This window comes from Chamaea fasciata, unplaced genomic scaffold (assembly GCF_029207755.1).
Source record: "Chamaea fasciata isolate MVZ Bird 193981 ecotype frontalis unplaced genomic scaffold, bChaFas1.0.hap1 SCAF_6, whole genome shotgun sequence".
In the NCBI taxonomy this organism is placed as follows: Eukaryota; Metazoa; Chordata; class Aves; order Passeriformes; family Sylviidae; genus Chamaea; species Chamaea fasciata.
Genome location: NW_027094091.1, coordinates 44,210,922 through 44,237,061, shown reverse-complemented (window position 1 = coordinate 44,237,061; position 26,140 = coordinate 44,210,922). Strand labels below are relative to the sequence as shown.

The following is a 26,140-nucleotide window of genomic DNA, read 5'->3' as shown; positions in this document are numbered from 1 at the left end:
GGATGGGTTATGTCTGAAGTTTCTCTCTTGATTGTTTTGCTGTAATAGTTTAAGAAGTAATGAAACAACTGCTGGGGGAAGGCAGCACAGGAACTGTCCTTTCACACAGGGAAGTATGACAAACCAAACCCAAGAGCACGCAATAACTTGATGCAACGCAACTCCTAAACTGGGGTTCAGATTTTTTTGCTAAACTTTAAACATCTTCTTACTGGCACTCAAAAGTTTTGTGCTCATGACAGAAATAGAAATACAAAAGGCTACAGTGTATGTTGAGTTGGCTTGGACTTGGAGTCTGTTTTCTCAAATGCCCAGAGAACAGGCAGATCCAGTTACATAGGTGGGTTAAAGCTGTATGGTTCAGATACTCAGCTGTGTGACCTTGGGCAAAATAAGAGAGTTCTGCACTGAGATTTTTGGAGCCTAACTCAAAAAAGCAGAGTTCCCCTCAGTGTAAAAGAGAAGGCAAGTGGCAAAAGCTAAGCAGAAAACAAGTATTGATGCCAGAGTCTGCAGAGCAAATTCTGAGCTCCAGTCGGGTCTGTGGGTGAGTCTGTTTGGCAGCTGGATTGCAGGGGAACAGCCAGCCTGTGAGGGGCATGACATAAGGGAGAATGCTTTTATCTGCTTCCTACAAGGTCACTGTGTTTTGCACTGGCTGCCCAACCACTGGCGACAGGCTGGAGATACTGAGGCAAGAAAGATGCTCACCAGTGAGGGACAAAAGCCACAAATGAAAGCATATGGCAGTTTCAGAGCCAATGTATTTTTAATCTTCCCTGTGGTAAGCTGATTCTCCTTCCAAAGGAGTAGACACAGGTGACCACAAACCAGAAGGGGATTAATCAGAGGATCCATTAATTGATTCAGTAATCCACTAAGCAGAGGACTTTTGAAGCCTTTTGAACAAGGCAAGATTACTGGGCAATGGTGCTAGTTATTTTTAGACCAGGCATTGTCTTGTGCCAGGATGGATGAGAGTTTGGACTTCGTGCAAGAGCCCCAGTGCAACTGCATTCCTCAGGCCTGAGAATGGCCAGGAAGAGACTGGGGTCTCCCCCTAAAGCCCCCATGCTGTGGGGGAACCCCAGCACCACCAGCTTCTGCCACCCCGGGGATTAGGTTTGTGGGGCTGTGTGGGCTGCCATGCATGGACCCACGGGTGCCCTAGGAGAAAAGGCTGCCCATGGCTGCCCCTGTGGCAAAGGGAAAACCCACTGTGCCCACTGAGGCTGCCTGGGAGAAATGTTGCTCTTCCAGAGGAAGGAGTCTGCCTCCTGTCATGGGGGCAGAGAGCACAAGCAGGGACATAACACAGCTCCTCTCATCAAAAAACATTGGGGTTTTTTTATTGCACTGGGAAAAAGCCCAGAACAACCCACGAGTTCTTTCTCTTTGGTGGCCTCTAACAGAAAGGTAAAAAAAGCGAAGTGCTTGGTTTGGTCTGATTATGGTGTAGGCACTTGATTTGCCAGTATCCAGAGCTGATTCAGGCGTGTTGAGCCAAACCAAGTCACCTGAACAACACACCTGGTTCTCCAGATGCCCTACTCTCTGGATGATATGTACCTTAAAGCTAGCACACATACTTTGCTTCTGGGGATTGTAAGGAAAAGGAATCTTTATTTCTTCTTTCTATATTTGAACATATATCATGGCAAATTTTCTGCAAACCTGGGACAAGGGCATGAAATTTCCTTTTTTTATGCAGCTGCTGTTAATGGGCTGGAATCACTAGATAGGTTATCAGCCATCAAATGTTGTATACACACACGTATATATATATATATGTATATATATATATAATTTTTTTTTCTGGTTATGTACATGTTAAATAAAATTTGTTAAATAGCAGAGTATTACTTTGTATCGCAAAACCTACTGCAACAGAAGAACCCCAAGGAAACCCACTCTGAAGAGCTTCACCATCCTTTATAAGAGGCAAGGGGATTGGAGCAGCATCCTCTAGTCCCTGACAGACCCGCTTTCTGAGGGCAGCCCTTCAGACTTCCTCCACTCCGCCAGGCGCTGCTTGAACCATTTCTGGAGAGAAAGAACAAGGCAGAGACTGAGTGCACTGGGCTGAGCGAAGCCTCTGAATAACGTTGCTGAAGATGCGGATGTCAGCACGTAGGACGTGGTGAGGAGAACTCATGGTGCTGCTGCCTTGCAGCAAGGTGCTGTTCCCAGGCAGTACAGGCAGCCAGGATGGTCACCTCTGTCCAAACCCACATGAAACCTACGTGTGCACCTCCTTCAAACTCATTCCTCTAGCTCACTTCAGACCTTGACAGCATGGGTGAGTCCTTTTTTTATTGCTGTGAGTTCAGGTTTTTCTTGCAAACAGAGTAAGAGATTGGCTAAGGAGCTGGATGATGTCTGTTTAAATGACTGGAGAAGTGAAACAATCACTTGCAGGTTGAAAACTGACAGGAACCAAAAGCTCGCCTGTTTCAGAAAGCATGAGAGGTACAGCACTTGGCTCTCAACAAATTTAAGAAAAACCTATTTTTAAAATTGTTTAAAAATTGTCTTAGTGTTCAGGCAATATGCATATCTATGTTAGCAGTAACTTAGCACTGTGTCTGTTGTTACTTAGCATCTGGAAGCCCATTCCAAGAGCTGCTGAGGCTCCTTCAAGGCAGCCACAATTTAAAATATTAGATAAAATGTATCAGGTTAAAGCTACACTACCTAAGAAGAAAAGTAAGAAAAGAAATATAACTCATATGCCGGAAGCACAGCTCAGCCTTTTGTTTGGCAATGCGCCTGTGATTCCTTTTGTTGCAGCTCATTTTGTTGCTATATTTGTTCATGGTTATTTTTGAAGCTATTATGGTCTGTAATGATACAACCACGGTGCTCTGTACAAATGTCTCTCACACTCACACTGCCTTCGACCACATTCAATCATTGATTGACAGCCTGGCCTCCTCTCAAAAATTTCACTTCCTGTCCTAAATCATCATGTCCTCTTTTCATCTTACTGTTACTGAATTTTTTATTGAAATGGCTGCTATTTCTAGACAATAAAGCACTCCAAGTGTCAGGGGCAATGATTCCCTGTGTTCTGTGCAATGCAGGCACTTTGCAGCTCACCACCCCAGTCTTGATCCTGTCCCTAACATGACCTTCATCTCCAGATCTCTAAGAGCACTCTAGATTAGTGGAAAAAGATAGCTATCAGGGAATATTTTAACACATCTACAGAGGTGCCCTGGGCATATATGGCCTTGTGTTTACAAGTTGCTGTAGGGGAAAAAAAAAGGAACAGTGGCGTTTCTATGGAGAAAAAGGTATTTTAGGGGTACTGGCTCCTTGCTGCCTCAAACAAGCAGTGATTGATACCTGCCTGTCACCAAAGCACAGCCCACCCAAGCTGAGGACTATCAGTGCAATGGATGCTGTTCCAGCACCTTTCCCTGGGACAGCCTAAATGCTGACATTGCCAGCTCGGCTTTTATCCCCCTTTGGTTTTGCTGAGGGAGAGCCAGGCTTGGCAGCTCTCTGCAAACTGCTGCTAACTTTCCAGTGGCTTGGATATCTTTTCTATACCCATAAATACTGCTGTGGGTCTAGTAAAAACCTGCATCACAATGGGCTGCACTGCCACCTGAAGGAACTGGGAAGAAGCCGTTTACTTCTGAAGCCCATGGTAGCCCGCAGGTAGCCAGCTGGAGAGAGAGCTTGGTGGAATTCCCAGACAGTGGCAGCCTGTCCCTGTGGAGGGGTATTTGGAGGTCTCTGTATCTCCTGGAGAGGCTGACAGACTTGCCTGACATCTGGGCTTAGGGACACTGAGGCAGAGGGTGCACAGCCTGAGCATGTCCCACAGCATATCCTGCAGGAATTGCATCTATCTGTTTTAAAATGACAGTAGTTTCTTCAGACCTTAAAACCAGCAGTAATTTGTGCACCCAAGACTATCAGAAATGGTTTGGAAGAACAGCATGCACGGGTTCTACCTTCAGGAGCAGAAACACGTGGAGTGCAGGAAGGATGTAGGGTACAGGGAGGTGCTGTGTTGCGTGAGAGCTCTGTGGGTGCAGCTAGGGGTGTGCTGGGGGCTGCAGAGGTGCAGAGGAGACTTGTGGGTGGTGAGGAGTGTGAAGGGTAAACGGTGGTGCAGGGAGTACAAGCAGAGAGCACATGGGGCACAGAGGAGTGCAGGCAGTGTGGGGGGAGCATGAGAAGGGCGGGGGCTGCTGTAGGAAGCCTGTGTGGGGGACAGACGCGTGCAGGTGTACCACAGAGAGACAGGATAGGACAGGCAAGAGATGTGGGGCACAGGGGCATGCAGGGGGAGTGGGGCTGGTGTCAGGAGCAGGATGAGGGGCATACACTCACCAGAGTCTGCTCCTCGGAGAGCCCGGTCTCAGCAGCTATGAGGCACAGTGTGGTGGGGTCAGGATGCTTATTCACCTTGCAGAAGTGGTACTCCAGAATCTCCAGCTGCTCTTCAGTGGGAATCACTGGCTTTTCCATGGCCATCTCCTCCTGGGGCAGGGCTATGGGGCCAGGCACTGCAGAGAGGGGCTGGTGTCATTGCTCAAGCTGGGAGTGGCCAGTGGGACCACACTTGCTGAGCCCCCGATTTGCCATCCGTGTCCCCACCAAATTCCTCCCCCCACCCTAGTTGTGGCCTCTGGCTGCAGCGGGGCTCAACTCCCTTCCCAAAGACATTTCAGGGAGCTCAGCTGGGAGTACCAGCCCCCCAGCAAGTCCTGTCTCAGTTTCCTCACTGCAGCGACCACACGCCAGCAGTGCCCAGCGCTGAGCTGTCTCACCATCCTCAGCTGGCAGGAAGCTGCAGGCTGCTCAGCACTCCCCTGGTGCTGTATTTATAGCCACTGTGACTCCCATGGGAACGATTCCTGTTTACAGCCGTATTTAGGCCTGGGCGTCACTTAGGAGTGATGTCACAGCAATGGGCATGTTCAGGGGGTTAATTTAAAGATATTAGTTAAAAAACATCATTTATCCTCTGGGTGAAGGGGCAATATCTGACATCTAACCTAGTGGGTTGTTGGGGTTTTTTTCCCTACTTCGCAGTGATCAGGAAGGTTTGTGCAAAGGAATGATAAAACAGAGCATGCAAGATCTTCTGGGAGCATGATCTTCAACCCAGCAACCACCCTATTTCCCCTCCTCAGGATCAGTGTCTTGGTCCTTCTCTTAGCAATGTGGTTGGACATTGCACAATGCTGGCCATGAGAAGGTGAGCTGCATTGTTTTAAGTAATATTTAATGTTATCACACATAGGCATAAACAGTCCTATTGTTCCTGAGCATCACTGAACTTGTTGGTTGGTTGGGTTTTGGTGTATAAGTGTTCGAATCCTTGAAGACTGTACCCACTGTCTGTCTGTTGCTCAAGCACTTGCTGCCTCTGACTGTGGTCAGTCCTAGGTTCTCCCAGCAACTGCAGCACCAAGAAGCCCATGTTTTCCTCCAGAGTAACATTTGTTCCAGTTGTGCTTTGCATAATCTCTGGAAGATTTGGCCCAAAAGAACAAGCAAAACAGGTGCTCAGCTAAGTCCCACACCTCTCTTCTGCTGGGCTCCAGGTTTGCTTCCACATGGCAGAGGGTTGAGCTTGCTAATTCAGTCAGCTAAAACACGAGGCACTGCCCCCACACAGCACACACAAGTCCCTTGATGCTGAATCACTGTGGTGTTTTTGAAACCAGGCTGTGGGGTATTGGCAGGGGAGGAGTTGGTTGCAAAAATGTGGCCTTTCTTGATCTGCTCTCCTGCTGTCCCAGTTGCCTGGCCCATCTCTGTCAGGTTGGCTGGTTGGTGTTGCTGGATCTCCAATGCTGCCAGCAGCCCTTGGCCCTTCTTGGGACTCCTGTGGGCCTTCTGCTGCAGATCTGCTCTGCTTCCACATTGCAGTCCAGCTTTTCCTTCCCTTCAGCTCTGGGGTATTATCCTGGAACATCCATCATGCTGCACTCCTACTGCATAGGTTTAAACCCAACTGCTTTCTTGGTTGACTGATAACTCACCTTTAGGTACCCTGGGGTATTGAATGCCCCAGGGCTTTCACTTGCTGACAGAACTGCTAGGATGGAGCTCAGCTTCAAAACTGTCTTGCAGCTTGTGAAGAGCCAGGCACAGCGAGAGGCTGGAGAGATCCTTTTCTTTGAACTTTACCTCATAAAGCAAAGATCCCCCTGAGCCTCCTCTGCAGAAAGTGCTTTGACTAATAAAAGAATCCTTTGGCATTTGAGTAGGGGTTTATAAATAGACCAGAGCTGGTTGTGAAACAGCCCACTCTGCTTGCTTGAGTCCCTTGGTAAGTACCGATTGTAACACTGTGGTTGCGTAACACTGAAGCGCCTCTGAGCGTGATGGAGCGCTGGTAGTCAGTATCACCCACCAGCCCTGGATGGACTGAGGAAAGATCATCTTTAATCCCAGGTACTGCAAGCCAAGCTGGCCTTGTCTGAGGAGTGTTGCAGCTGCCTGGGTTTTCCTGGGGTCAGCTCAGTTCAGAAGCATCCATATTGGAAGGGGGCAGTCATAATTCAGTTCCTCATTCATGTGAGGTTGTAGGAGTCCGCTGAATGCTGCTCACCTACTTTAGATGTTTGTAGACCTCTGGAAAAGATGCAGGGGTAGAAGGAGGTCCCCTGGACTTGAGGTGCTGCTCTCCAGCATTGTGGCTGCCAGGCTCACCATGAGGTCAAAATGCAGATGAGGCCAAGCTCAGGCCACAAGTCCTACCTCTCCCTTTTTCAGCACACCACTGAGCCACCTGCCCTTCTCATAGAAAGCCCAGCCACAAAGGGATCTTCATCACCTTCAGATGATCTAGCCCAGGCCACCAGCAGCAACATGCCTTGGCAGTTCATAAATCATTGTTTGCCGCATTAATGTGCATTGATGTGTGTGCATGGATTTGCATAGGGAACACATGCTTCACCTTTCATGTTTCACCTGCACAGCTATTTCTGCTTCTGATTATCTCCAGGTTCCTGAGGGGTTTCCCCATAGGACACAGTATCTTCTACCTGCTGGCAGCTCAGAGTCCCCCACCATGTGGGATATGATGCCTGATGGCTTTTTTTTTGTGTCCTCTCTACCCCTGCTCTGGAAGGAGAAGAGTTTTTACCTCTCAAGGTTGTGAGATGGGTTTCAGGAAAAGGCAAAAACCCTGAGGCTCCTGGAGGGCTTTGCAGGTCTCCCCATATCACTCCACTACATCCTGGAGGCTTTCAGGAGCCATGTGACCCCTGTGCAGTATATGGCCTCTAACACTTGGCACCTCCTGGGCACTAAAGATTGGGGGTATATGACACGACTTGAGGGCACCAGGAGTGCCTAAATGCCCTGACACCCTACTGAAACCACTATTCACCTGCCCACTACTTAAATGGAGCCTCGTTTAAGCCCAGGCATGCAGCCTGGCCGTCAGGCTGTCCATCATCTCTCCCCTGCACAGAAAAGGTGATTGTCTCACATTTCTATAAGCCTGGTAGAAATATGGAGACTCACAGCTTTTGGGCTTAGCTGCTGAAAAGCACCACTTCTCACTGCTTTTTTCCACTTATATTTTTTAAAACATTGGGGAAAAAAATGGCTTTTTCAGTGCAAGGAATGTTAGCCATTCAGAAGGATTGTGGGGCTGCAGTTGTCATTCAGCTGGGGTTTACTCACCCAGGCAGAAATGACAATGCCAGATGCACTGTCACAGGGAAACCACCACACCTGCTCTGTCCTATGTGTCAAGCTAAAGACCCCTGGGGAATTCACACTTGGCTCTGACTGTCTTGATTTTAGGTAGAGCAATGTGAGAGCAGAAGCTTGCAAGTGGTTCAGCGGTTGCCTGGGCCGTGGGCAGCTCCAGCCAGCATTACTATGTACATGACAGCACCTGGTGTTCTTAGTGTGGCTGATAGGGGATTAAAAGGCACCTCCAGGGCCGCTTTGGAGTGATCAGACAAAAGGTAATGGCTGATGGACACAAGTTGCAGCAAGAGAAAGTCTGCCCATGTCTTGTGGTTGCACCCAGCTCCCCAGAATCACCCTGGGGTTAACTAGCAGGACGCAGGACTCCTAGCTCTGGCCTGAAATGGGAGAGGACATCTTTCTGTCTCCCAGCATGCTTGCCCAGCACTGCTAGTGCAGTCAGCTTTTACTATCCTGGCAGAAATCTGCCACTTTTCCAGAAAAGACATGATCTCTATTTGCTCAGCTTTGCTTTTTTGAACAGTAGTCACAATAGCTGGTTGGCCGTGCAGCGTTCTAATGATTTACTGCACCCGAAGCCCCTAGAAATCTCTCTGAGCAGTAGTTCCTGCCAAGCTGATGGGACTCCATAGCCTCTGCTGGGTTTCTTGACGCCTTTCCCAATGCTCCCACTGACAGGGCTGGGATGCAACTGGAGGCATCTGCATCTAGTTTTAGCTTACAGCTATTTCCTGCCACTGCAGGGATCAAAATAACAGTTCTCAATGCAAATGAGCCCTCTTACCCTCCCTAGCTCTGCTGCAGAGCAGCAGACATGTCCTGTCCTGAGCTTTGCTCACCCTCCTGCTGTGGGGTGGCCGTGGATAACATCAGCCAGCATGGTGCACAGGATAAGGTGGGACAGACGCTTTAAAAATAAACCAAGCCCTGCCATAAATAAGGAAAAAACACCTGTCATGCATCCTGTAAACTACCCGTCCAGTCTTTTAGAAGATAATATCGGATGGGAACAAAGCAAACAGGAGCACAGCAGCTGCTGAAGCAGAGGCAGGGCCCCGTGGTGGCCCCTGCCTGGGGTCTCTCCTGCCTCGGTGCCCTTCTGCCTGCCCCGGGCATGAGCTGGGTGCAGCTCCGACCTCCTCAGCATCAGCACTCAGAGCTCCCTCCATCCCCCCCATCCCCAACTGCAAACCCACCCCAGCGCCCCCAGCTCAAAGCCTGTGCTTACCTGGAGCTGGCAGGGACCAGAAGGGTGTAAAACAAGAACCCCGCAGGTCCTTGGGTGACTGCTTAAGTATCTGCGTGTGTGTTTGACAGGCGGGGACCTGAAAAACCTGCCGCAAATCACAGGAGCTCCCGGGATCCACAGCCACTCTCTGGGCTGGTAATTCAGGTTTGGCTCCCGCTCCCTTTGGCAGGGCTCCGCGCGTGGTTGTGCGCGGCGCGGGCTCTCGGTGGCCCGGCAGCCGTCGGGGCGCGTCCTGCCACGCTCGGGGCCCCAGGACGCGGGGCTGCTTCCTGCGGGGGTACAGGAAAGGTGCAGGCGGGGTGCGGCGGAAACTGCGCTTCGTACAGCGGAGCTCCAGCCCAGCCCGCCCGTCCCTCCCGGCCGGGCTGCATCCCGCAGCGCCGCTGTAAGGAACCCCGCTCCCGCCTTCGCTGATGGAGCCCGGCAGCGCTCGCTGCTGGGATTCTCATCTCGCTTTAGTGTCTTGCAAATGATGCGTCCAGGTTTAACATTCCTGAGTCTGCTGTCATCTTAGTCAGCCCTGTGATCCCGCCAGGCTGGGTATAAGGGCAGGACTGGGTCCTGGATCTGTCCTACTGCCGCAGCCCAAGTGCCCCCAGAGACACAGTGCATGTGCCTGCCCGGGGATGGGAAGGAGAGCAGGGCGTCCTCCTCTGCCAAACACCTCTCCTCGATTAAAGTGCCCAGAAGCCTGCAGTTCCCAGTGGGGTGGTCTGGAGGCATTAGACAACAGCTTAAAAAGAGACATCTTGTGGGGTGGAGTGCAGTGGGGAGGTGCTGATTTTTCTCTCACTTTATGGACAGCTGGAAGAGGATGCTGGAAAATCAGAGAGGCTGAAGAAAGGGCTCATGAAAAATTGAGCACAGCTTGCAGTGGCTGAGATTATCTGCCAGAGCAAAACTCAAACTGGCACAGAATGCAAAAGCTGGGGAGCTGGCTGGAGCCAGAGGCAGCAAGCCCTGACCCTGGGGAGAAGTGGCTGGACAAACCAGGCAAGAAACCTCCCCTAAGTTTAGCAGTGAGCCAAGACTGTCCTGAAGAGATTTTGTAATGCTGGGGGAAACATGGGCCAAGTCAAGGGGATTGCAAAGAGATCTGTGCCAAAGGACAGACGGACCTGTGCCAGTTTTCCTAGCAGGATGACATTGATCAGGCAAGATCAGGGGATAGCTTCGCTGCCTGATAAACCAAATGATGCTGTTCAGTGGCTGCCAGAGAGGTTTTTGGGGGAAGACTTGATCCTGCATGCCTTGGGCAGGCACCTGGCCAGAGGAACATATCCTGTTTATCACTGGTGCTAAGCAACAGGAGCACGGGTAGCAATGGGTGTGCAGGAGCAGATTGGATGAGGTGTCCAGGGGGATGGCTCCAGCAGCCATGGCTAGGGGCATCAGGGTGCACTCAGGGAGGCTGGAGCAGACCCCTGCAGCAGGACGCAGCCTTGGATTTCAACCTCAGTGTGGGAAAGTCCAGGCAGAGGTCCCAAACTGTCCTTGGAGGAGTTCTCTGGGGTATTGTTACTTATCTGCCCCGTGTCTGTGCTCTGCTCTGGCATCTGTTCTTGGCCAGCCTTGATGTTAGGACAGATAGGAAAATATTCTGTTCCAGAAAGATTTCCTATGTTCGTATGCTGTCTTTTTTTTTTTCCTTCTGTGCATGTGCCCCAAGCACTGCAAAATGTGAGGAACTTGGCCCTCAGGAACAGGATAGGCTCATCTCTTCCCTTGTTTATTACTGTCAATGTACAGAAAGCCTTTAATGTGGAAAAACCCTTCTCTTTTACCCTCTAGCCCAGACTTGCACTGGGAGCACTGGCAGTGACCTATTTCAGGCTGAGACACCCCACTGAAATTGTTTCAGAGGTGCTGGGAGTCCTGCAGTGACAGCCTGAAAGTCATGTCACAAATCTGTTCACATCTGGCTGGCACATGTTAATGCTTTTCTGACCTTTTCTGAAATCTTTTAGGCCTCATTTCTCCTCCTGGGATAGGGTTGAAGTACCGATGGAATTTATGCCTCACCTGAAATGAGGACATCCTGTCCCCAGAGGATGTCCTTTGTCAGCAGAATTAGATTAAATAGAAACAAAATGAAGCGTGCATCCAGGCCCATCACAGAGACTTTTTTTCCTGTTGAGAAGAAGTACAGCTGTTGTGATGTACATTTGACAATTTTGCATAATACTTTGACATTGCAAGGAGGGCTTGGCAGCTGCAACCTGCATTCAGCACCCCACTCCTCTGGAACCCTCTTGCAGAGGCTTGAATATCATCCATATTGCTCCATGGCAAGATATTGGCTGAAGTCACTTTTGGGGGGAAGGTGGGGTGGGTATTCGACACACAGTTCATGCCCATCCTGGCCCAGTTGTTGTCCCTTTAACACTGCGTGGAGACAGAATGGGAAAAAAAACCCCACAAACATGGAAAGGAGACAGGGGAAGCAACTTGTCAAGCCATCATGATAGAATGGGATATATCATAGCTTTTCTGACTTGTTCATATTTCCTCCTTTTCATGCACGTGTCTCTCTTGAATTTTGCCATGTTTTCTTTCCTGAAACCGAGGCTTAGCACCAGCACCCCTTGTCTGGGCATTAAGCAGAGATTTTTTTTCCTTTTTCTGAGTATGTGTATAAAAAAATTATGTGCTTTTCAGACTCCACACCAACCTAAGTGTCAGAGAGAGCACAAAAGGTTCCTTTCTCCCTATGAACACCCCAATGCAAAGGTAAACCTCAAAAGCCATCTTCTGTTTTGTTTACCAGTGTTTTTTTTTCCCTGATATGCTGGGGTTTTCTGGCCACTAATCCAAAAAATGTGGCTGGAAACAAGGCTTTACAGAATATTTTGGCTTCCATTCAGTTAGAGAAGAGTTTTCTAACTAGCCAGTACTGACCCAAAGGACAACTCTTGCAACTAACCAGATGAGACTTCTGCCTCCATGCCCCATAACAGCATAAGAGGTTGGTTGTTCTTCAGGGTGCAGCTGGCAATTGCCTTTGTTGGGCATCCCAACACGCAAGAACTTGACTGAGTCACTGTTCTTTTGATCAGTTTTTTTTTCCCTAGGAGAGCAGCAACACTGGTTGCACCCCAAGAGCCAGCAGCACACTGTGCTTACCCAGACAATGTCCTGGGCAGGGGGAAGAGGATGTGAGCACAGGTGGCTCCTGGCTGCTGGAGCAGGGCTGCTGGCCTGGGCTCAGCAACTGCCTCATCTGCTCTCTCTCTCTCTGCATTTTCCTTTGTTTTTAGTGGGCAGGGTTCAGCCTGTCTCTCCTCAGCAGCAGAATGGATCCAGGCCAGACAGATACTAATCAGATGTGACTTCCAATAAGATCCCTGCCTTTACTTTGTCCGTGGGATACAGTTGTGTGGATGGAAACTGCAGTGTTTTATTATTCCTCCCGTTGTTCCAGTACTTCTCAGAGAACAGTGTCATCTCGTTGGTATTTCCATGTGCAATCTCTGCCTGGGGTACAGTCTTCCTCCCTACTCTCACTCTTACTAACCAGATTGTTTTGAAGTGACTAAACCGGGAGTTGATACGTGCAGTTCCTTGCCGGGAGGATTTTCAGCAGCGCTGCCATAGCTTGTAGGCAGAACGTGCTGCAGCACGCAGAGACAGCTGGCAGGGCATCACCACACGTGGGAGCTGCTACCATGCCTAGCCCAGGAAAACACAGGCTCTGGCACTGGTGAGAGGCAGGGAGGGAGGACAGAGTAGACCTACAGATCTGCTGTCTGCCCTGGGAGTGACAGGAGTATGTGCAGGGGTGCGAGTGCCCCTCCACAGACTCGAATGGCTGTGCTTTTTCTAGGGAGCGGGTCAGGGAGATGGGAGGCTGGAAAATGGCTGCTGAAATCTGTCCTGTTGCAAATCTCTAGGCTGAAGCTGCCAGGTTTTGGAGGTTCTGACTCAAACACTTCAGTGATCAAATATTTCAAGTCAAATACTTCAAGGTCAATGAAGGGGCTTTCTCCCTCCCCAGAGCAGGGATGAGCTCTGTCCAAACACTTGCCTGCCACCAACATGGCCCTCTCAGTTGCAGCAGGAGTGCCGTCTTGAAGACCTACTTTGAGCAGGGTGAGCACAGATGCTGACCATCCCATGACCTTCCTCAGCCTTCACCATAAGGGACAAGGATGACATTTTCCCCTGTGCTGTCCCACACCAGGGAGCCCACAGGTGGCTGGTCCTTGTGCCCACCTCATGGCAGCAGCGCCATGCAGCCTGTGGTTTCTGTTGGACCAGTTTGGGCAGGCACCTGTGGAGAGGTGGCTCTGGTGCCACCAGCTGCTGGAGCATTGCCACAGACGATGAGCAGGATGGGTCATCTCTGTGTGACACACACTACAGCCCCTGTGGCACCTGTGGTGCCCTGTGACACTGGCAGACAACTAGAATGACTTGCAGAGTGGCAACGAACAGGGAAGGAATGTAATGGAGACTCTGCTCCACCTGCTGGGTGTCAAGGAGTGGCTTCAAGGGCCCTAAGCAATTAACTTCAAAAATTTTGTTCCCTTTAGCAACCTGGTTGCTAAAGAGGGCTCCGGGGAAGCTGGCACTGACAAAGGATACTAGCTGCCCACAGTCTTCTCTACACAGCTGGCCATGGGATCAGCTGAGTGAGCACAACAGAAGCATTCACAGATGCCTTCCTCATTGCTCTGATAGCCTCATCACCCCAGGGAGTGGGTCACATTTAGTGGGACATCCCCTGCTCCTGGGATCTTCCCACTGCTCCAGCTCTGGGGGCTCAGGCACTCCACTGTCAGAGGGTTGGTTGTGTCTAGTGTGCCTGACAGAGAGGCTCCAGGATGGAGAAGGGTGTCCTTGCCATGTCTCTCAGGGTATGGTGACGGGGCTGGTGGATGGAGGTGCTTTCTGGGGAAGGAGTATGGGAGCAGGGTGCAGGGCTGCACAGGCAAGCAGCTGGAGAGTGCTCAACCCATGGGAGAGCCCAGCAGGCTCAAACAAGCACAAACAGTCTAAGAAACCTGAGCTAACAAAGCCATTCCTGCACCACTCCTTAGGGAAGTCACACTCTTGTCACAACACGTCTTTTAGCACCTTGTCCTGCTGTAGGGAAGTGGTTTGGGGGACACCCAAGGCTGGGGCCTCAGCTCCCATCAGTGGTGAGGGCAGGTTCTGGAGGTTCTCTGCAAATCTGAGGCTGTTTGAAGCAGAAGGAAGGCTTCTGGCACTGATGTGGGATTGCTCTCATGTTGCTCCAAGTGCCTATGTGCCCGTCTCTTGGCTGGCTGGTGCTACATATAGCCAGTCTGTCTGGCTTCTCTGGGTGGGTTTTTCTTGCTTCTTCAAAGGCTGTTTCTCATCCTAGGTCTAGTCCTGGCTAGTAGGGTCTTCTCCACGGAGGGCTTTATGTAGGACCATATCTCCTGATGCTTAGGTCTCTGGCCTGGCTGCAGAAAGCCCTGCTCAGTGGGGTGGGCACAGCAGGGCCGAGCTCAGGGAGCCCACTGGAGAACTGTGTCCCCTGTGGTACTCCTGCTGTCCGGCACAGGCCTGTCTGCATGGCAAGAGAATGCTGAAACCTGGAACCTGTCCAGGTTTCCAGCACCTGCCTCCCTTGAAATATACTTCACTTAGCAGATATTCTTTCAGCAAGACACTAATTCTAGCCTCTGTTGCCCATTCACCTATTCTGTGCATAGAAATGGATTTGCTGACTTGTATGCCTGACCATGGCAAATGTGAGCCATGGGGAAAATACACAAGGGGCCAGCTCTGCTCTCTGTGCCCAGCCTGCTGTTGCATTGGAAATGTTGGTGACCTGGGGAGTACGGACACACAGGAGACACCTGGTGTGTAACTGCTCAGAGCCTGCTGGTCTCTGCTGGATGTTTTTCAGTCCTGTAATTTCTGAAGACCTGGAGGCTTTCTTGAGTCTCTGAAAGTGTTTTATCTGTTCTGAATAAAGTACTCTAATCACTCCCTAATGGCAGACTGTTGACCCTAAACACTCATTTCATGGTGTTTTCACCCAAGGAAATTGAGTGCAAGAGATGGGAAGTTAGGCAGAAGGCTCAGAGGCATTTTCCTGCTGTGCACCTACACACAGCACTCCAGATAACTGAGGTGCTTTCTCATAAGTAGTCAGACCTGTCAGGGTGGTTCAGGTGGTTCCGATAACAGCCGACTTTGGGCAGTGCAGGTGCTGGTTGCAAATGCACCAGCCTGTTGCTATTGCAAACTGCAGAATAAGTGAGGTGGAAATGAGCTCTTCAGCTTCAAGCAGGGCCCTCTAGATCAGGTAGCCTAGGATTGTGTCTTGAACAATCTTGAAGAACATTGTTTCTAAAACCTCTATATGTTCCTATTCTAGTATTCTTCATAGGAAATAAAGTTTTGCAGGTATTTAACAAGATTTTTGCATGTATACAAGATCCCTATTCTAGCCCTTTATTACTTGTATGTGGAGTTTTTTGCCTTATTGGTGCAGGATCCAAAGGCAATGTTTGTCAGGGAACAGCAAATTTTTTTTTTTTCCCTCCTCGTGAGCCCAGTTTTCTTTTCAGAGTTAAAAACCTTCTTTTCCTCTTCTGATGACTTTTAAAAAGGGTATTCTTCTTTCTCTGTGTAGGAGTGGAAGAAGTCCCCAAAATATGCAGGTTTTTCTTCTTTTTGGACTCAGTCACATAGGAACAAGTGGTACTAGGAATTTACAGACCCTTATGCCCAGAGTTTAGGAAATCTTTTGGCTGATCCATGGAGATGACTTGCTTATTGCCTTGTCCTATTTGATTCTGACATGAATACTATCTAGCTCTCAATAGATAGTCAAGTTTTAAACTTTGATTATGGTTGCAGATCCCTAAATTCTCCTGGAGAAATTGGCTGGTCATGGCATGGATGGGTGCACTGTTTGCCATGTAAAAAACTTGTGGGTGGCAGGTCCCAGAGAGTGTTGGTGAGTGGAGTTACATCCAGCTGGTGGATGGTCACTAGTGGGATTCCCCAGGGCTCAGTGTTGGGGCCAGCCCAATTTAATCTCTTTATCAATGATCTGGCCAAGGGGATTGACTGCATCCTCTGGGCAGAGGGCAAGTTGATAGTCAGAGAAAGCACCAGAGACACAATTTGCATTTTGCTTGGTTGTCAGGATTTACATTTAGTAACACAGCTTAGTGGGACTTAGCAGTGTTAGGTTTACAGTTGATGATCTCAAAGGTTTTCTCCAACTGACATGATTCTATGATTCTTAGCAGATAAACTTAATCACTGATGTGGCCTCACATTTCACTACAGCTTTGTGCATCCAGCTGTACTTATGTCTCCTACCATAGGGAAGGCAGAAACATTGTGGGGCAAGAAAAGCTATGTAAATGCAAAGATGATTTTTTAGAAACTCAGAGAGAAGCAAGCTACTTGGAGTTTCCCAAAGTTTACCAGAAGGTAAGAGTGTCCATGCAGATGGCTACAGTACAAAAATCCCAAAGCCTCCTACAGAAGCCACTCCTCTTTGACAGATGCTCTTCAAATGAAGAGAGAGAGAGTTCACTTCAAGTGTCCATTTACAGACATCTGCAAATTGCTGGATATCCAAAATATCTGAAGGGGACTGGCAGATAAGAAAGGACTTCCAGAAAACCCAGGCCCTTCTAGTGCAGCAGTTTGGGGCTTGGTGCAATATCCCACAGAATCTACAGTGACACCAGATATTACTAAGAAACTTAAAAACCTCAGTCCCAGCCCTAGAGTGCTTCACAGTAGGATTTTTCAATGGGGAAGCTGGAACAGATTAGCTTATGTAGGAACAGCTTTAGGTCAACTCCTAAACACTTCTGCACCTAATGTCAGGAAGAAATATTCAGAACTGCTTAAAAGGTAAAATTAAACACATGTAGCAGATTCTTGCATAATTTCTCACCAGATGACTGAAGAAGCACTTAAAAGGGCTATTTTTTCCTCAGTGTAAAGATGAGGCACTTTCACAGAGAAAAGTTGGGGTTTTTTTTCTGAGATTATCTAGTTAAGAATTCCCTGTCCAGAAACCTATGCTACTTCTATAGATGCTTAGAGTTTAGAAAATGAAGCAGTTGCTATGTGACCAGCTTGAAAACCACAAAGCTAAGATAGAAGCCAGTGCAATCCTACACATGGCAATGAATGCCACAGCTTCATCTGTGAGTCATCTGCCCAAAGAATAACGTTTCTACCGAATTGTGTGCCACGGAGTCTCCTCCAAAAAAACCCATACTTGGATTCAATGATCAGGAAAAAGCAAGTTAACTTTGCCAAGTAAATGAGATTGACCGTGTATCAGTGACACTAATAATAATGCAGTTGAGAACAAACAGCTTCTAAGAGGACGTTTATGCATTGAAACGATAATGATGACTAAAAAGCCTTTCCTGCACCCCCTGAGAACACAAAATGAGCTTTAAAAGAAAACAAATGCTGCCGCCTAGAGAGCAAGCTGGAAAACCACAAATCTTCGTCTCGACTGTCTCCCACAGGATTCAGACATGGCTTTCCCTTCTTCTCCTGCCCATGGTCCTGTGTCACTCATGAAGCACTTCTTTTTTCCTCTAGATACCAGTGTTACGAATCAGTTACACCTCTGGTGGAGAAAGCCTGCATACCCTTCAAAGGGTCCCTGAAGCAAGGGGCTGAGCACTTCCAAACTACCCACAGCCAAGCTGGGAGATGGAGCCCAGCTGTCTCAGAAATCACACACACTGCACCTGCTGAGCAACAGTACGTGGAGTTCAGGGAACTTTTAAAAACATGCTTCCTTGGCAAACTTAAAAAACAATTAAAATTCCACAGGAGGGAGAGTTGGGAATTTAATTAGTTTTAAAAAGCTCTTCTTGTAACACAACCAGGGAAAAAAGCCATTCATCTCCACATTTCATAAGCAAGAGCCAGTAAGACATCTTCTGACCTTCCTTTGATCTATATGGATGGCTGCACATTCTCCTCCCAGTGAGATCAAGACTGTGCTGATCCTGTGAAGCTAGAAAATATAATAAAATCCTAATCAATCAAAATATTGCTCAACCACCTGAGCTCAGACAGAAAAAACATCCTTTCTTGATTCACAATCATGCCATTCAGCTAGCATAACTCCTTGTTAGCCTCACACACGTGAATTAAGCTAAGGGGAATGCTTGCCATAAGGTTGTTGATGTCTAAAGATTACAGTAACATCCTTGTATGACACTGTATTATGAATTATGCTCCTAATCTGTTATTATTATATTAGTATTATAAGTTATGTTGTGAACTGTGTCAGGGGAGGTTTCGGTTGTATGTTAGGAAAAGGTTCTTCACACAGAGGTCAGCTGGGCACTGAAACAGGCTCCCCAGGAAGCACCAAGACTGAGTTCAAGAAATGTTTGGATAATGCTCTCAACATGTCCTAAATGTACGGTTTTAACTTAAAAAAATCAAATCCATCATACTGAAATTCACCATCTTTTTGAGCTATAAAGCTTCATAAACACCCAACTGGGGTACCCTACTGTTTTGGGGGTTTTTTTGTCTTCTAGCCCTCCAGTTGTGCCACACATGACATTCCTCCATCAGTGATTAGTCTTTGCTCAAAGAAAATGAAAGCAGACGTGTGCTGGAAGGTAAGGATAGTTTTGACCCTTTAAAGGAACTGTAAGGCAAAAAACATAACTGTTTTTTAAACCCAAAGTCACTGACCTGAGAATGTTGCTCAGGCGTGAAACATGCTGTACATCTCTGCCTGCACTGCTGCTGCCCAGCAAAGCCTGACAAAGCCATTGTCTGGGGCCAGGGGGACAGCAGGTGCTGCTTGGCTGAGATCAAAGGTAGAAACCACCTGTGTATTACCAAGCAGGTAGGACAACCCAAACACAGTTAATTTCAATCAACCTGCAAAAAAACAGGTGTGCAGTGCAACAGAAAGGAACAAACCTAAGATATGTGCCCGTATCTATGACAAGTACAAGAAGAGGACCAAACCCCAGCCCTTGCACTCCCTTCCTGTGGGAGGGCCCACCAGAGCCACTCTGGAGTGCACCCCTTCACAGGAGTCTTGAGCTTTCCAATTTTGCTTTGATGTTTGCCACAGGAAGAGGCTCTTGGGTGCCAGCCAGGCTGGTGACAGCACAGCCCCAGGGAGCAGCACCCAGAGGGACGGGGACCTGGAGGGCACTGCATGCCCCTTGCCCATGCCTCCACCATTCCAAAACAGCCCTTAATTGCAGCAAGAGCAGAGGGTGCCCAGGTCACTGCCCCCTAGCAGCAGGACCTGCAGGTAGCGAGTCAGGGACAGAGGCTTGGTATGTGTCTGGTCGCCATCACCAGCTCAGTAGCTGCCACAGGAAACCCCTCCAGTGGCTCTCCAGGGGTCACTGGCACCCGTGGGCTCAAAATATCCCAGAACCAAAGAGCACTGCCTTTGACAGAGATGCTGGGGTCTCCTTGATCGCAGGTGGGACTGTGGGAATGGTACTTGGTACCCATTCACTTCCTTCCTTGGTGCACTCAATCCCTTCTCTGGACAACTCACCTACTGGTATAGAGGCAGGACATCTTTTTCTTATGATCCATCTTTAGTAAGAAAATAAATCAGGGCTCAGGTTATAACTGTACAATGGATATATTTACAACCACCGGTTTTAATACAGTAAACATATTTTAAATATGCAAGCTTGTTTATTAAGACTAGCTACACAGAAGGTACACTTAAGGCATTGTTTCCATTTGGATTGTCTGTGACCCTCTTATCTTCTCAAAAAGTGGCCATCTGTCATATCAGCAATGTCCCTCTCGGAGAATTTCTATATGTGTGTGATCTTCCCTGCAAACAGAAGAAAAATATATTAGAAGAGGAACACTACTTGAATTTTACAGACATTTTACAAAGTGGACTCTCTCATGTCTTTCTATGTGTTCAGTTAGATGCAGTGATGCATTAATTGCATCACTTACGGAAAGCATTACCACAAAGTAACCATGATGCAAAAATTTATGAATCACATACACAGAGTGAGTAACTTACCACAAGCCTTGTAACGTATAAAAACCTGATAAAACCATCAGCAAATCTGAGAACTGTCAAATCACATGACAAACTGCACCATGAAGACCAACATGTCCATTACAAAGCACTAATACAAGTTAAACTTCGCAGTCTCTAAGGTGTGAATCAGTTCTAATGTTTACAGTACTTCCCCCATTCACACGGGAATTCAGTGGGAAGGCTGTGCATCCTGATGCACCTCTGCATCTGAGGCTTCACTAAATTTTGAATGTGTGGTTCTCTGAATGCTGAAATCTTCTTTAAGGAAATTTTAGCCAAGTACCCCTTAGTTTGGGAACACTGGTTTGTTTTTTTTGCAAGTATTTTGGGGTGCTCCATTTACAAATCTCAATTTACTAGGCAAGTCTAGACAGAAAAAGATAGTAATAGAATGCAAATTGTCCCAGATTATCAGTTTGTTTCCTTATCTTAATAGAATCAAGCTGGTTTACTCCTGATGAAATTCAAGAGACTTATGTTTACCCAAAAGCAGGGTTAATCTGTACTAATAGTTTTATCAGGGATCTTTTAACCAGAAGGTAGTGGAGCAGATCAGGAATATGAAAGGCAAAATCAGGGCCAGGGGATGTAAAGCACTGGTAAGGATGTAAGGAGTAGTTCTGGCTGAAGGATAGCCCTTACATCGAACCCTGCAGAGACACCTCAAGCTGCTGCATCTATTTCCAAAGAGCACGTATTGCTGTCGGACCAGGTTTAAACTAAGATCAGATGTTGTCATTGCCACTGGACACTGAGTGTGGAAGAGACCTGGAATTTGCATTTGAGTGCCCACTTAAGAATAGATTGAATCTAAGCTTTAAAACAAAAAAAAAGTAAGGAGGAAAACCAACTTTGGTCTTAAAGTTAAGGGGCTTCATTGCAGAGCCAGGATGGGGAGGGTTTGTGCTGCACCTTTGCTCCAGGTGTCTCATGTTATCATGGATCAACTGCAGCAACCTCTTCTGCAGCACTCAGTTCACACAGGGCTCTCCAGATGCCCACACAGTTCTTTATGGCTAAAAGAGCTCATAGACAGCACTCTCTTGGCCATCAGGAAGTACAACTCCCTCCAAGAAGTCCCTTCATGGGTTGAATATGGGCTAGAACAAACCTGCAAGACGGCAACTGAGAATCACTCCGAGTTGAGAAGTGACTGTTTTGTAATTTGGTACTGGATGTGTCCCTGTATCTGTTTCCAAATCACCACATTACACTATTTCAGCAACTGGTCATGCAGCTTGCTAAACAGGGCAGAAAAATCTCTTCGTTCTGTCCTCCTAAGATGTGTGACAGACTGTACCTTAAATTACTTGGAGTGGAATGATCATTGCTTATGACTATGGACTGTTTTTCGAAGCTGAAATTCCTCCAATAAAGCAAAATGTTTTATCCGTGTTGTGTTCACACCAAGTCAAACACTTTAGAACAACTCCGGACTGAACTAGAAGGCCTCCAAATATGCCAAATACTGAACTATAAAAGAAAAACCATCAGGAGAGTATCTGACCACCCTGTGTCCCATCAGACCAAAATACATGTTTCTGAGCATGTAAGAAGACAGCAAAAAAAGATGGTTAAGACAAAATTCTATCTTGTATGTATAATTGGATTTAATCCCATGTATCACACAAAACATATACTTTACATCTTATACTAAAAAGACATAAGCCCCATCCCTAATTACTTAAGGAATTACTTAAGGAATTGAAATAAGAAGCAGATTTGGCTGGAGAATCTTTTGCTCTGTGTGCAATGCTGTATTCAGGAATCTGCTATGCATCCAGTCTGGAACTGAGGATCATGCCTAAACAAATGAAGCATCCTAGTAATGTAAGGCTGGATCTCAAAGCCCATCCTTCTGTTCTGAAAGGATCAAAGATACTATTTAGGTCATGAGATGCTCTCCTGTCTGTATCTGCACAATATGGATTTTCACTCTCTATGGGCAATATCCAGCACTTCTCTTTGTCTTCTACTGTGCTGATTTAACTCAATTCTTCCAGATGCCTGGGAAATTTTATAATATCCTGCCTAGATCACCATATCCATGCCATTTTGCAATTTTTATTATATGAAATACAATAGCGCTTTCAAATGTAAAATGCTGATCACTGCTTTGGAACCACGGCATTACAAACTTCTGTGACTTCATCCTTTAAAAATTTCAGCTGAATAACTATTTGTCTGCTTTCATGAAGGTCAAGTGGAGATAATGTAAACTGCCTTATTAATGTAAGGCACCAATACTTCTATTTCCTCCTACTCTGTTTGGCCAGTTATCATGCCAAAAAACTAAATCTCATGGATTTGATCGGATTATTTCTGACAAATCTGTATCCGCTTTGCTTACATTCCTCTTTACCTCTGGCTATGTACAAAGCTAATCACTTAATAACTTATTCCAACATCACTTGAGGCAGAAATGATGGGTAGGCTCCTAATACGTAACATGCCAGAACCTCTTTTCTTCCCTTTTAACAGATTCTATTGTGTGTGAATTTTGGTTACTTTTCTTTTTTTTTAACTAACTGTAGGTTTACCAATTCTCTTTGCAATGTGTTGTTTACTTGGGTTGTTTGTACTGTGCTCTGGTCAAAGTGTTACCAAATTCTGCAAATCTCCACGACACACTTTAGCACTTTCTTTACAGTATTACCTTGAGTGTTCTTTGATACCTTTTACACTTTCCTTATTTTGGCCTTCCTTTTATCTTGGTCATTTGAATTTTGTAGACTGTCTGGTCAGAACTAATCTTTCCTCTACCCCGAAGTCAGAAACACATTTCAGCCTTCCCTTGCTTGAGATCTATCTGTTCGCAATTTAGTAAATTCCCCTCACTGCTATTCTGCTACTCTCACTTATACCTTCTACTGGAAACAGATGATCTTTTATTTCATTGCCTTTTATTTATATAAATTGCCTTTTACCATCAAAATTCTATTCACAACAGTTCCTCCCAGTTTGTACTGAGCGACTGCTCTATAAAGGTTTCCAGTCAATTGTAATGGGGAGTAATAATGCTCATTAGATACTGATTCTCTGTGTTTTCAATTTGTTTTAAAAAATATTAAATTATTAAAAAATAAAATACTCTCTCTCAAATATCAGGCAGTCTTTTTCTTGATTTTTAGACAACCTGAAGGCAAAATAGTATTTTTTCCTAACATCTGGCATTCTTACTCTTCTTTGTGAAAGGAAGTACAGGAGACTGGATCTTGAACATAAATATTTTATATGTTAAACTGCATTTTGGGTGGGATCTTCATGTTTTCTGATGGAAAGTGTGCAAGGGTCTGGCATTATAATTATTGGTAGTATGGCATTGCATGAACATGACAGGCAACCTCCTCTAAGATGCTCCTTCTCATTTTACTAACACAAATATTCAGTACATCCCGTTGACCGAATCCAATCAAACCCATTTACAGGTATCACAATAAAATCTGTTGCAAGGGATTCATGTCTGAGAAGACACTGTTGAAACTGCAGTGCAACAGTGCAAATGATCCACAGCCAGTAAATTATCTATCAGTTATCTGGAACGTCAGGGTGAATGTTCAGCTTGCCTGTAGGGAAGGGAAGGACAGAATTAAGTGACTACCTGTTAGCAAGGCAGAGCACACACTCATTTCCATAGGTCTCTCCATCAGTGCCACAGACTGGATGGTAGTCCCTTGGACACATATACTTATACTGGGCGCAGTTAGGCTAGGGAAAACAGGTACAAAGGAAGTCAAAGTTACATCATTTGAAATAGGATTCTGCTCAGCTTCTGAAGAATCCCGGCATGCACAGAAAAAAAAGTGTCCAACAGGAGCTGGCACAGCATTTTAAAGTGTCACATTATCTTTAATTCTCTTGTAGGAATCTATCACTTGAGGCTTGGCTCCTACTGCCTGGCAAGGCTTAGCTGTGGTGTTAGGACATATGTGTGCCCCACAGCCCTTCCGACCTCTGAGCACCAGCGGGACACACGGACAGCGGGTCCCGACGAAGGGCAATGCAGACGGAGACGGTAAGAGATGGGCATCGCCAGGGCTCGTGTGCTGCGGAGCTAGCAGCCTCCCGGGCGCCTCAGCTGCGGGGAGAGACCCCTGCTCATTGCCGCGGCTCCGGAGCCAGGGCAGGCGCAGACCCCCAGCGTGGGGCCGGCGGCTCTGGGGAAGGGGCCGGGGGAAGCGGGAGGCCTGGCTGGAGGCAGGGAGGGCAGCGGGGCCGTCCCTGCCGAGGACGGGGGACAGTCGGCACTCACCGGGTAGCTGGCCATGGCGCCGGGACACCAGAGGAGCCCTGTGGAGAGCGAGCAGCGTTAACGGCGCCCGGTCCCGCACGGATCCCCGACCTCCGCGGGACCAGCCCTGACTGTTACCGACGGGACGCTGCCCCGACCCGGCACCCCCTGAGCAGTCTCTGTCCGCTCCTGGAACACCCTGACCGGCCGCTGTCCGATCCCGGCCTCCCCCGACCAGCTGCCGTCCGGCACCATCCTGCGCCGGTTCCCCGCCCTGCCTCCGGACGGCTGGTGCCCACCCCCGGCTTAGATTCCGCCGCCGCGCCCCGGAGCCAGCCGGGGCACGGCACCCCTTCAGGTGTCCCCTTCCCTGGGACGGCACTGGCCGGGGCACGGTACCAGCTCGTTTCCCGCTTCCCCGGCTCCCCTCCCCTTCCCCGGCCGCCAGTGCCGCGGTACCGGCGAGGAGTCCGGGCAGCAGCAGCAGCAGGACCGCCACCGGCCGCGCCATGTCGCCAACTGAGCGGCGGCTCGGGGGACAGCGCGGGCGGCTCGGGCACAACGGCCGCAGAAACCAACGGCGGTCACGGGGCGGGGCGTGGGGCGGCTCGGGGGCACTCACACGTTCACATATATCCCACACAGCTACAGACACAGGCATCGCACGCAACTTCCTTGTCTGTGTGTCAACCTCTGAATCCTTTCAAGTACGGCATTTTTTTTTCTTTCTGACGGTGTGCCCTGCCTACATGGCATCATAGGGAAGTTATTTTATTATCTGCTTAATATGTTCTTATTCCTCCAGGTAACTACTGCAAATTGATTGCAGTTTCAGATTTTCATTCCGTGCACACCTTTGTGATTACTACCCAACACAAGGCATGTTTCATGCAAAGGCCTCTGGCTTGGCTGTTTTAAGCAAGACGCCTAATCAATGTTTTGTGGCTGGCGAAGCATGAAGAGGGTTATTTCTCTCTGCCTGCTCTCCTTCCCCACCTTTCCCAACTTTCTGCCCCAGCTTTGCCTGTTAAGCTATTTGAGATGACGGTGTCTTTTTGTTACCTTGTTATTGGTTGCTGGATTTGCCATCCTGAGGGGGAGGATCGTTAAGGGGCTTAAACACTGGAGAGTTGTGCTGGGATGGTTTCTTGAAGGTGTGATTTTTCAAAGGTGCCAGCTGAAAGTGAAGAAAGCAAAATGAAGGGTAGAAATTATCTCTTCTCTTGTGAATCTTCTAAATTCCACTAAACAGTTAAATGCAAAGCTCTTGCTCAGAAAAGAAACCTGAACATGAACCAAGTAAGAGCTCAGTGTTCCACCTGTTGGTAGCCTAGACCGGCTTTCTCCTGAACAACTGCTGCACAACAAGCACTAAATGTGTGTGTACTGTCATCGTGTCACCTAAGAGAATAGCTGCTTCCAAAAAAAGTTCTCTAAGCTGATGTATTTTCCAACATATTTAATGTTAATTCCATGATCATCAATGTGTTGCACTTGATCCCGAGTTAATGGCTTGAACGGAGCCATTTGGGTAGACATCACTTCAGTTTTCTTTCTGTGACAGTAATATGAACTCAGTCACAGCCATGTGTTCTATCCTGGAGAAAATAGGGAAAAATAATATAAAAACCGGTACTCTATTGACTCTCAATGTGCCAATCATATTTGAAACTGGTGCCAGTCTCCTCAATTCTGAAAGCATTTTGTTTCACTTACTTCTATTTTTCTACTGAGAGTATTTAATTTTGCCTTCTTTAAGTAAAATTTTAGAGACAAGTCTTTAGAGAAGGGAAAATTGTAGAAATAAGATTTTGAACAGAAGAAAAGGTAACTTACAAAATTTTTCTTCTGGCAAGATTGAGTGTCTATTACAAGATACTAATTTTCTTCCATAAGTTATTAAGAACTGGTGGCAAGGAAGAGTATGATTATGCAGAGA

General features: G+C 47.6%; 2 protein-coding genes across 3 annotated transcripts; both read right to left on the bottom strand.

Moving 5' to 3' along the window:
* Positions 1-4: 4 nt before the first annotated feature.
* On the bottom strand, positions 5-9,203 carry HOPX (HOP homeobox). Of its 2 annotated transcripts, none has more exons than XM_066186178.1 (3): positions 8,924-9,203; positions 4,348-4,523; positions 5-2,043 (listed from the first exon to the last, which is right to left on the bottom strand). In XM_066186178.1, the coding sequence occupies exons 2-3, from the start codon at positions 4,489-4,491 to the stop codon at positions 1,966-1,968; spliced, it is 222 nt and encodes a 73-aa protein (XP_066042275.1). In that variant the 5' UTR covers positions 4,492-4,523; positions 8,924-9,203; the 3' UTR covers positions 5-1,965. The 2 variants fall into 2 exon arrangements, with proteins under 2 accessions (XP_066042275.1, XP_066042274.1); XM_066186177.1 differs by lacking the exon at positions 8,924-9,203 and adding an exon at positions 4,788-4,846.
* Positions 9,204-19,560: 10,357 nt separating this feature from the next.
* On the bottom strand, positions 19,561-24,763 carry SPINK2 (serine peptidase inhibitor Kazal type 2). The gene is made up of 4 exons (XM_066184996.1): positions 24,661-24,763; positions 24,223-24,260; positions 23,572-23,678; positions 19,561-19,748 (listed from the first exon to the last, which is right to left on the bottom strand). Exons 1-4 carry the CDS (start codon positions 24,710-24,712, stop codon positions 19,703-19,705), a joined length of 243 nt encoding a protein of 80 aa, XP_066041093.1. The 5' UTR covers positions 24,713-24,763; the 3' UTR covers positions 19,561-19,702.
* Positions 24,764-26,140: the final 1,377 nt, after the last annotated feature.

Coding starts and splice junctions, on each gene's coding strand:
- SPINK2 (XM_066184996.1), bottom strand. CDS start 24,712: ATGGCGCGGCCGGTGGCGGTCCTGCTGCTGCTGCTGCCCGGACTCCTC. Junction 24,261..24,660: donor GCTGCCCGGACTCCTCGCCG/GTACCGCGGCAC, acceptor CGCTCTCCACAG/GGCTCCTCTGGTGTCCCGGC. Junction 19,749..23,571: donor GTGCTCTGCCTTGCTAACAG/GTAGTCACTTAA, acceptor TTCTGTTTGCAG/GGAAGATCACACACATATAG.
- HOPX (XM_066186178.1), bottom strand. CDS start 4,491: ATGGCCATGGAAAAGCCAGTGATTCCCACTGAAGAGCAGCTGGAGATT. Junction 2,044..4,347: donor TCTCCGAGGAGCAGACTCTG/GTGAGTGTATGC, acceptor CTTTCTCTCCAG/AAATGGTTCAAGCAGCGCCT.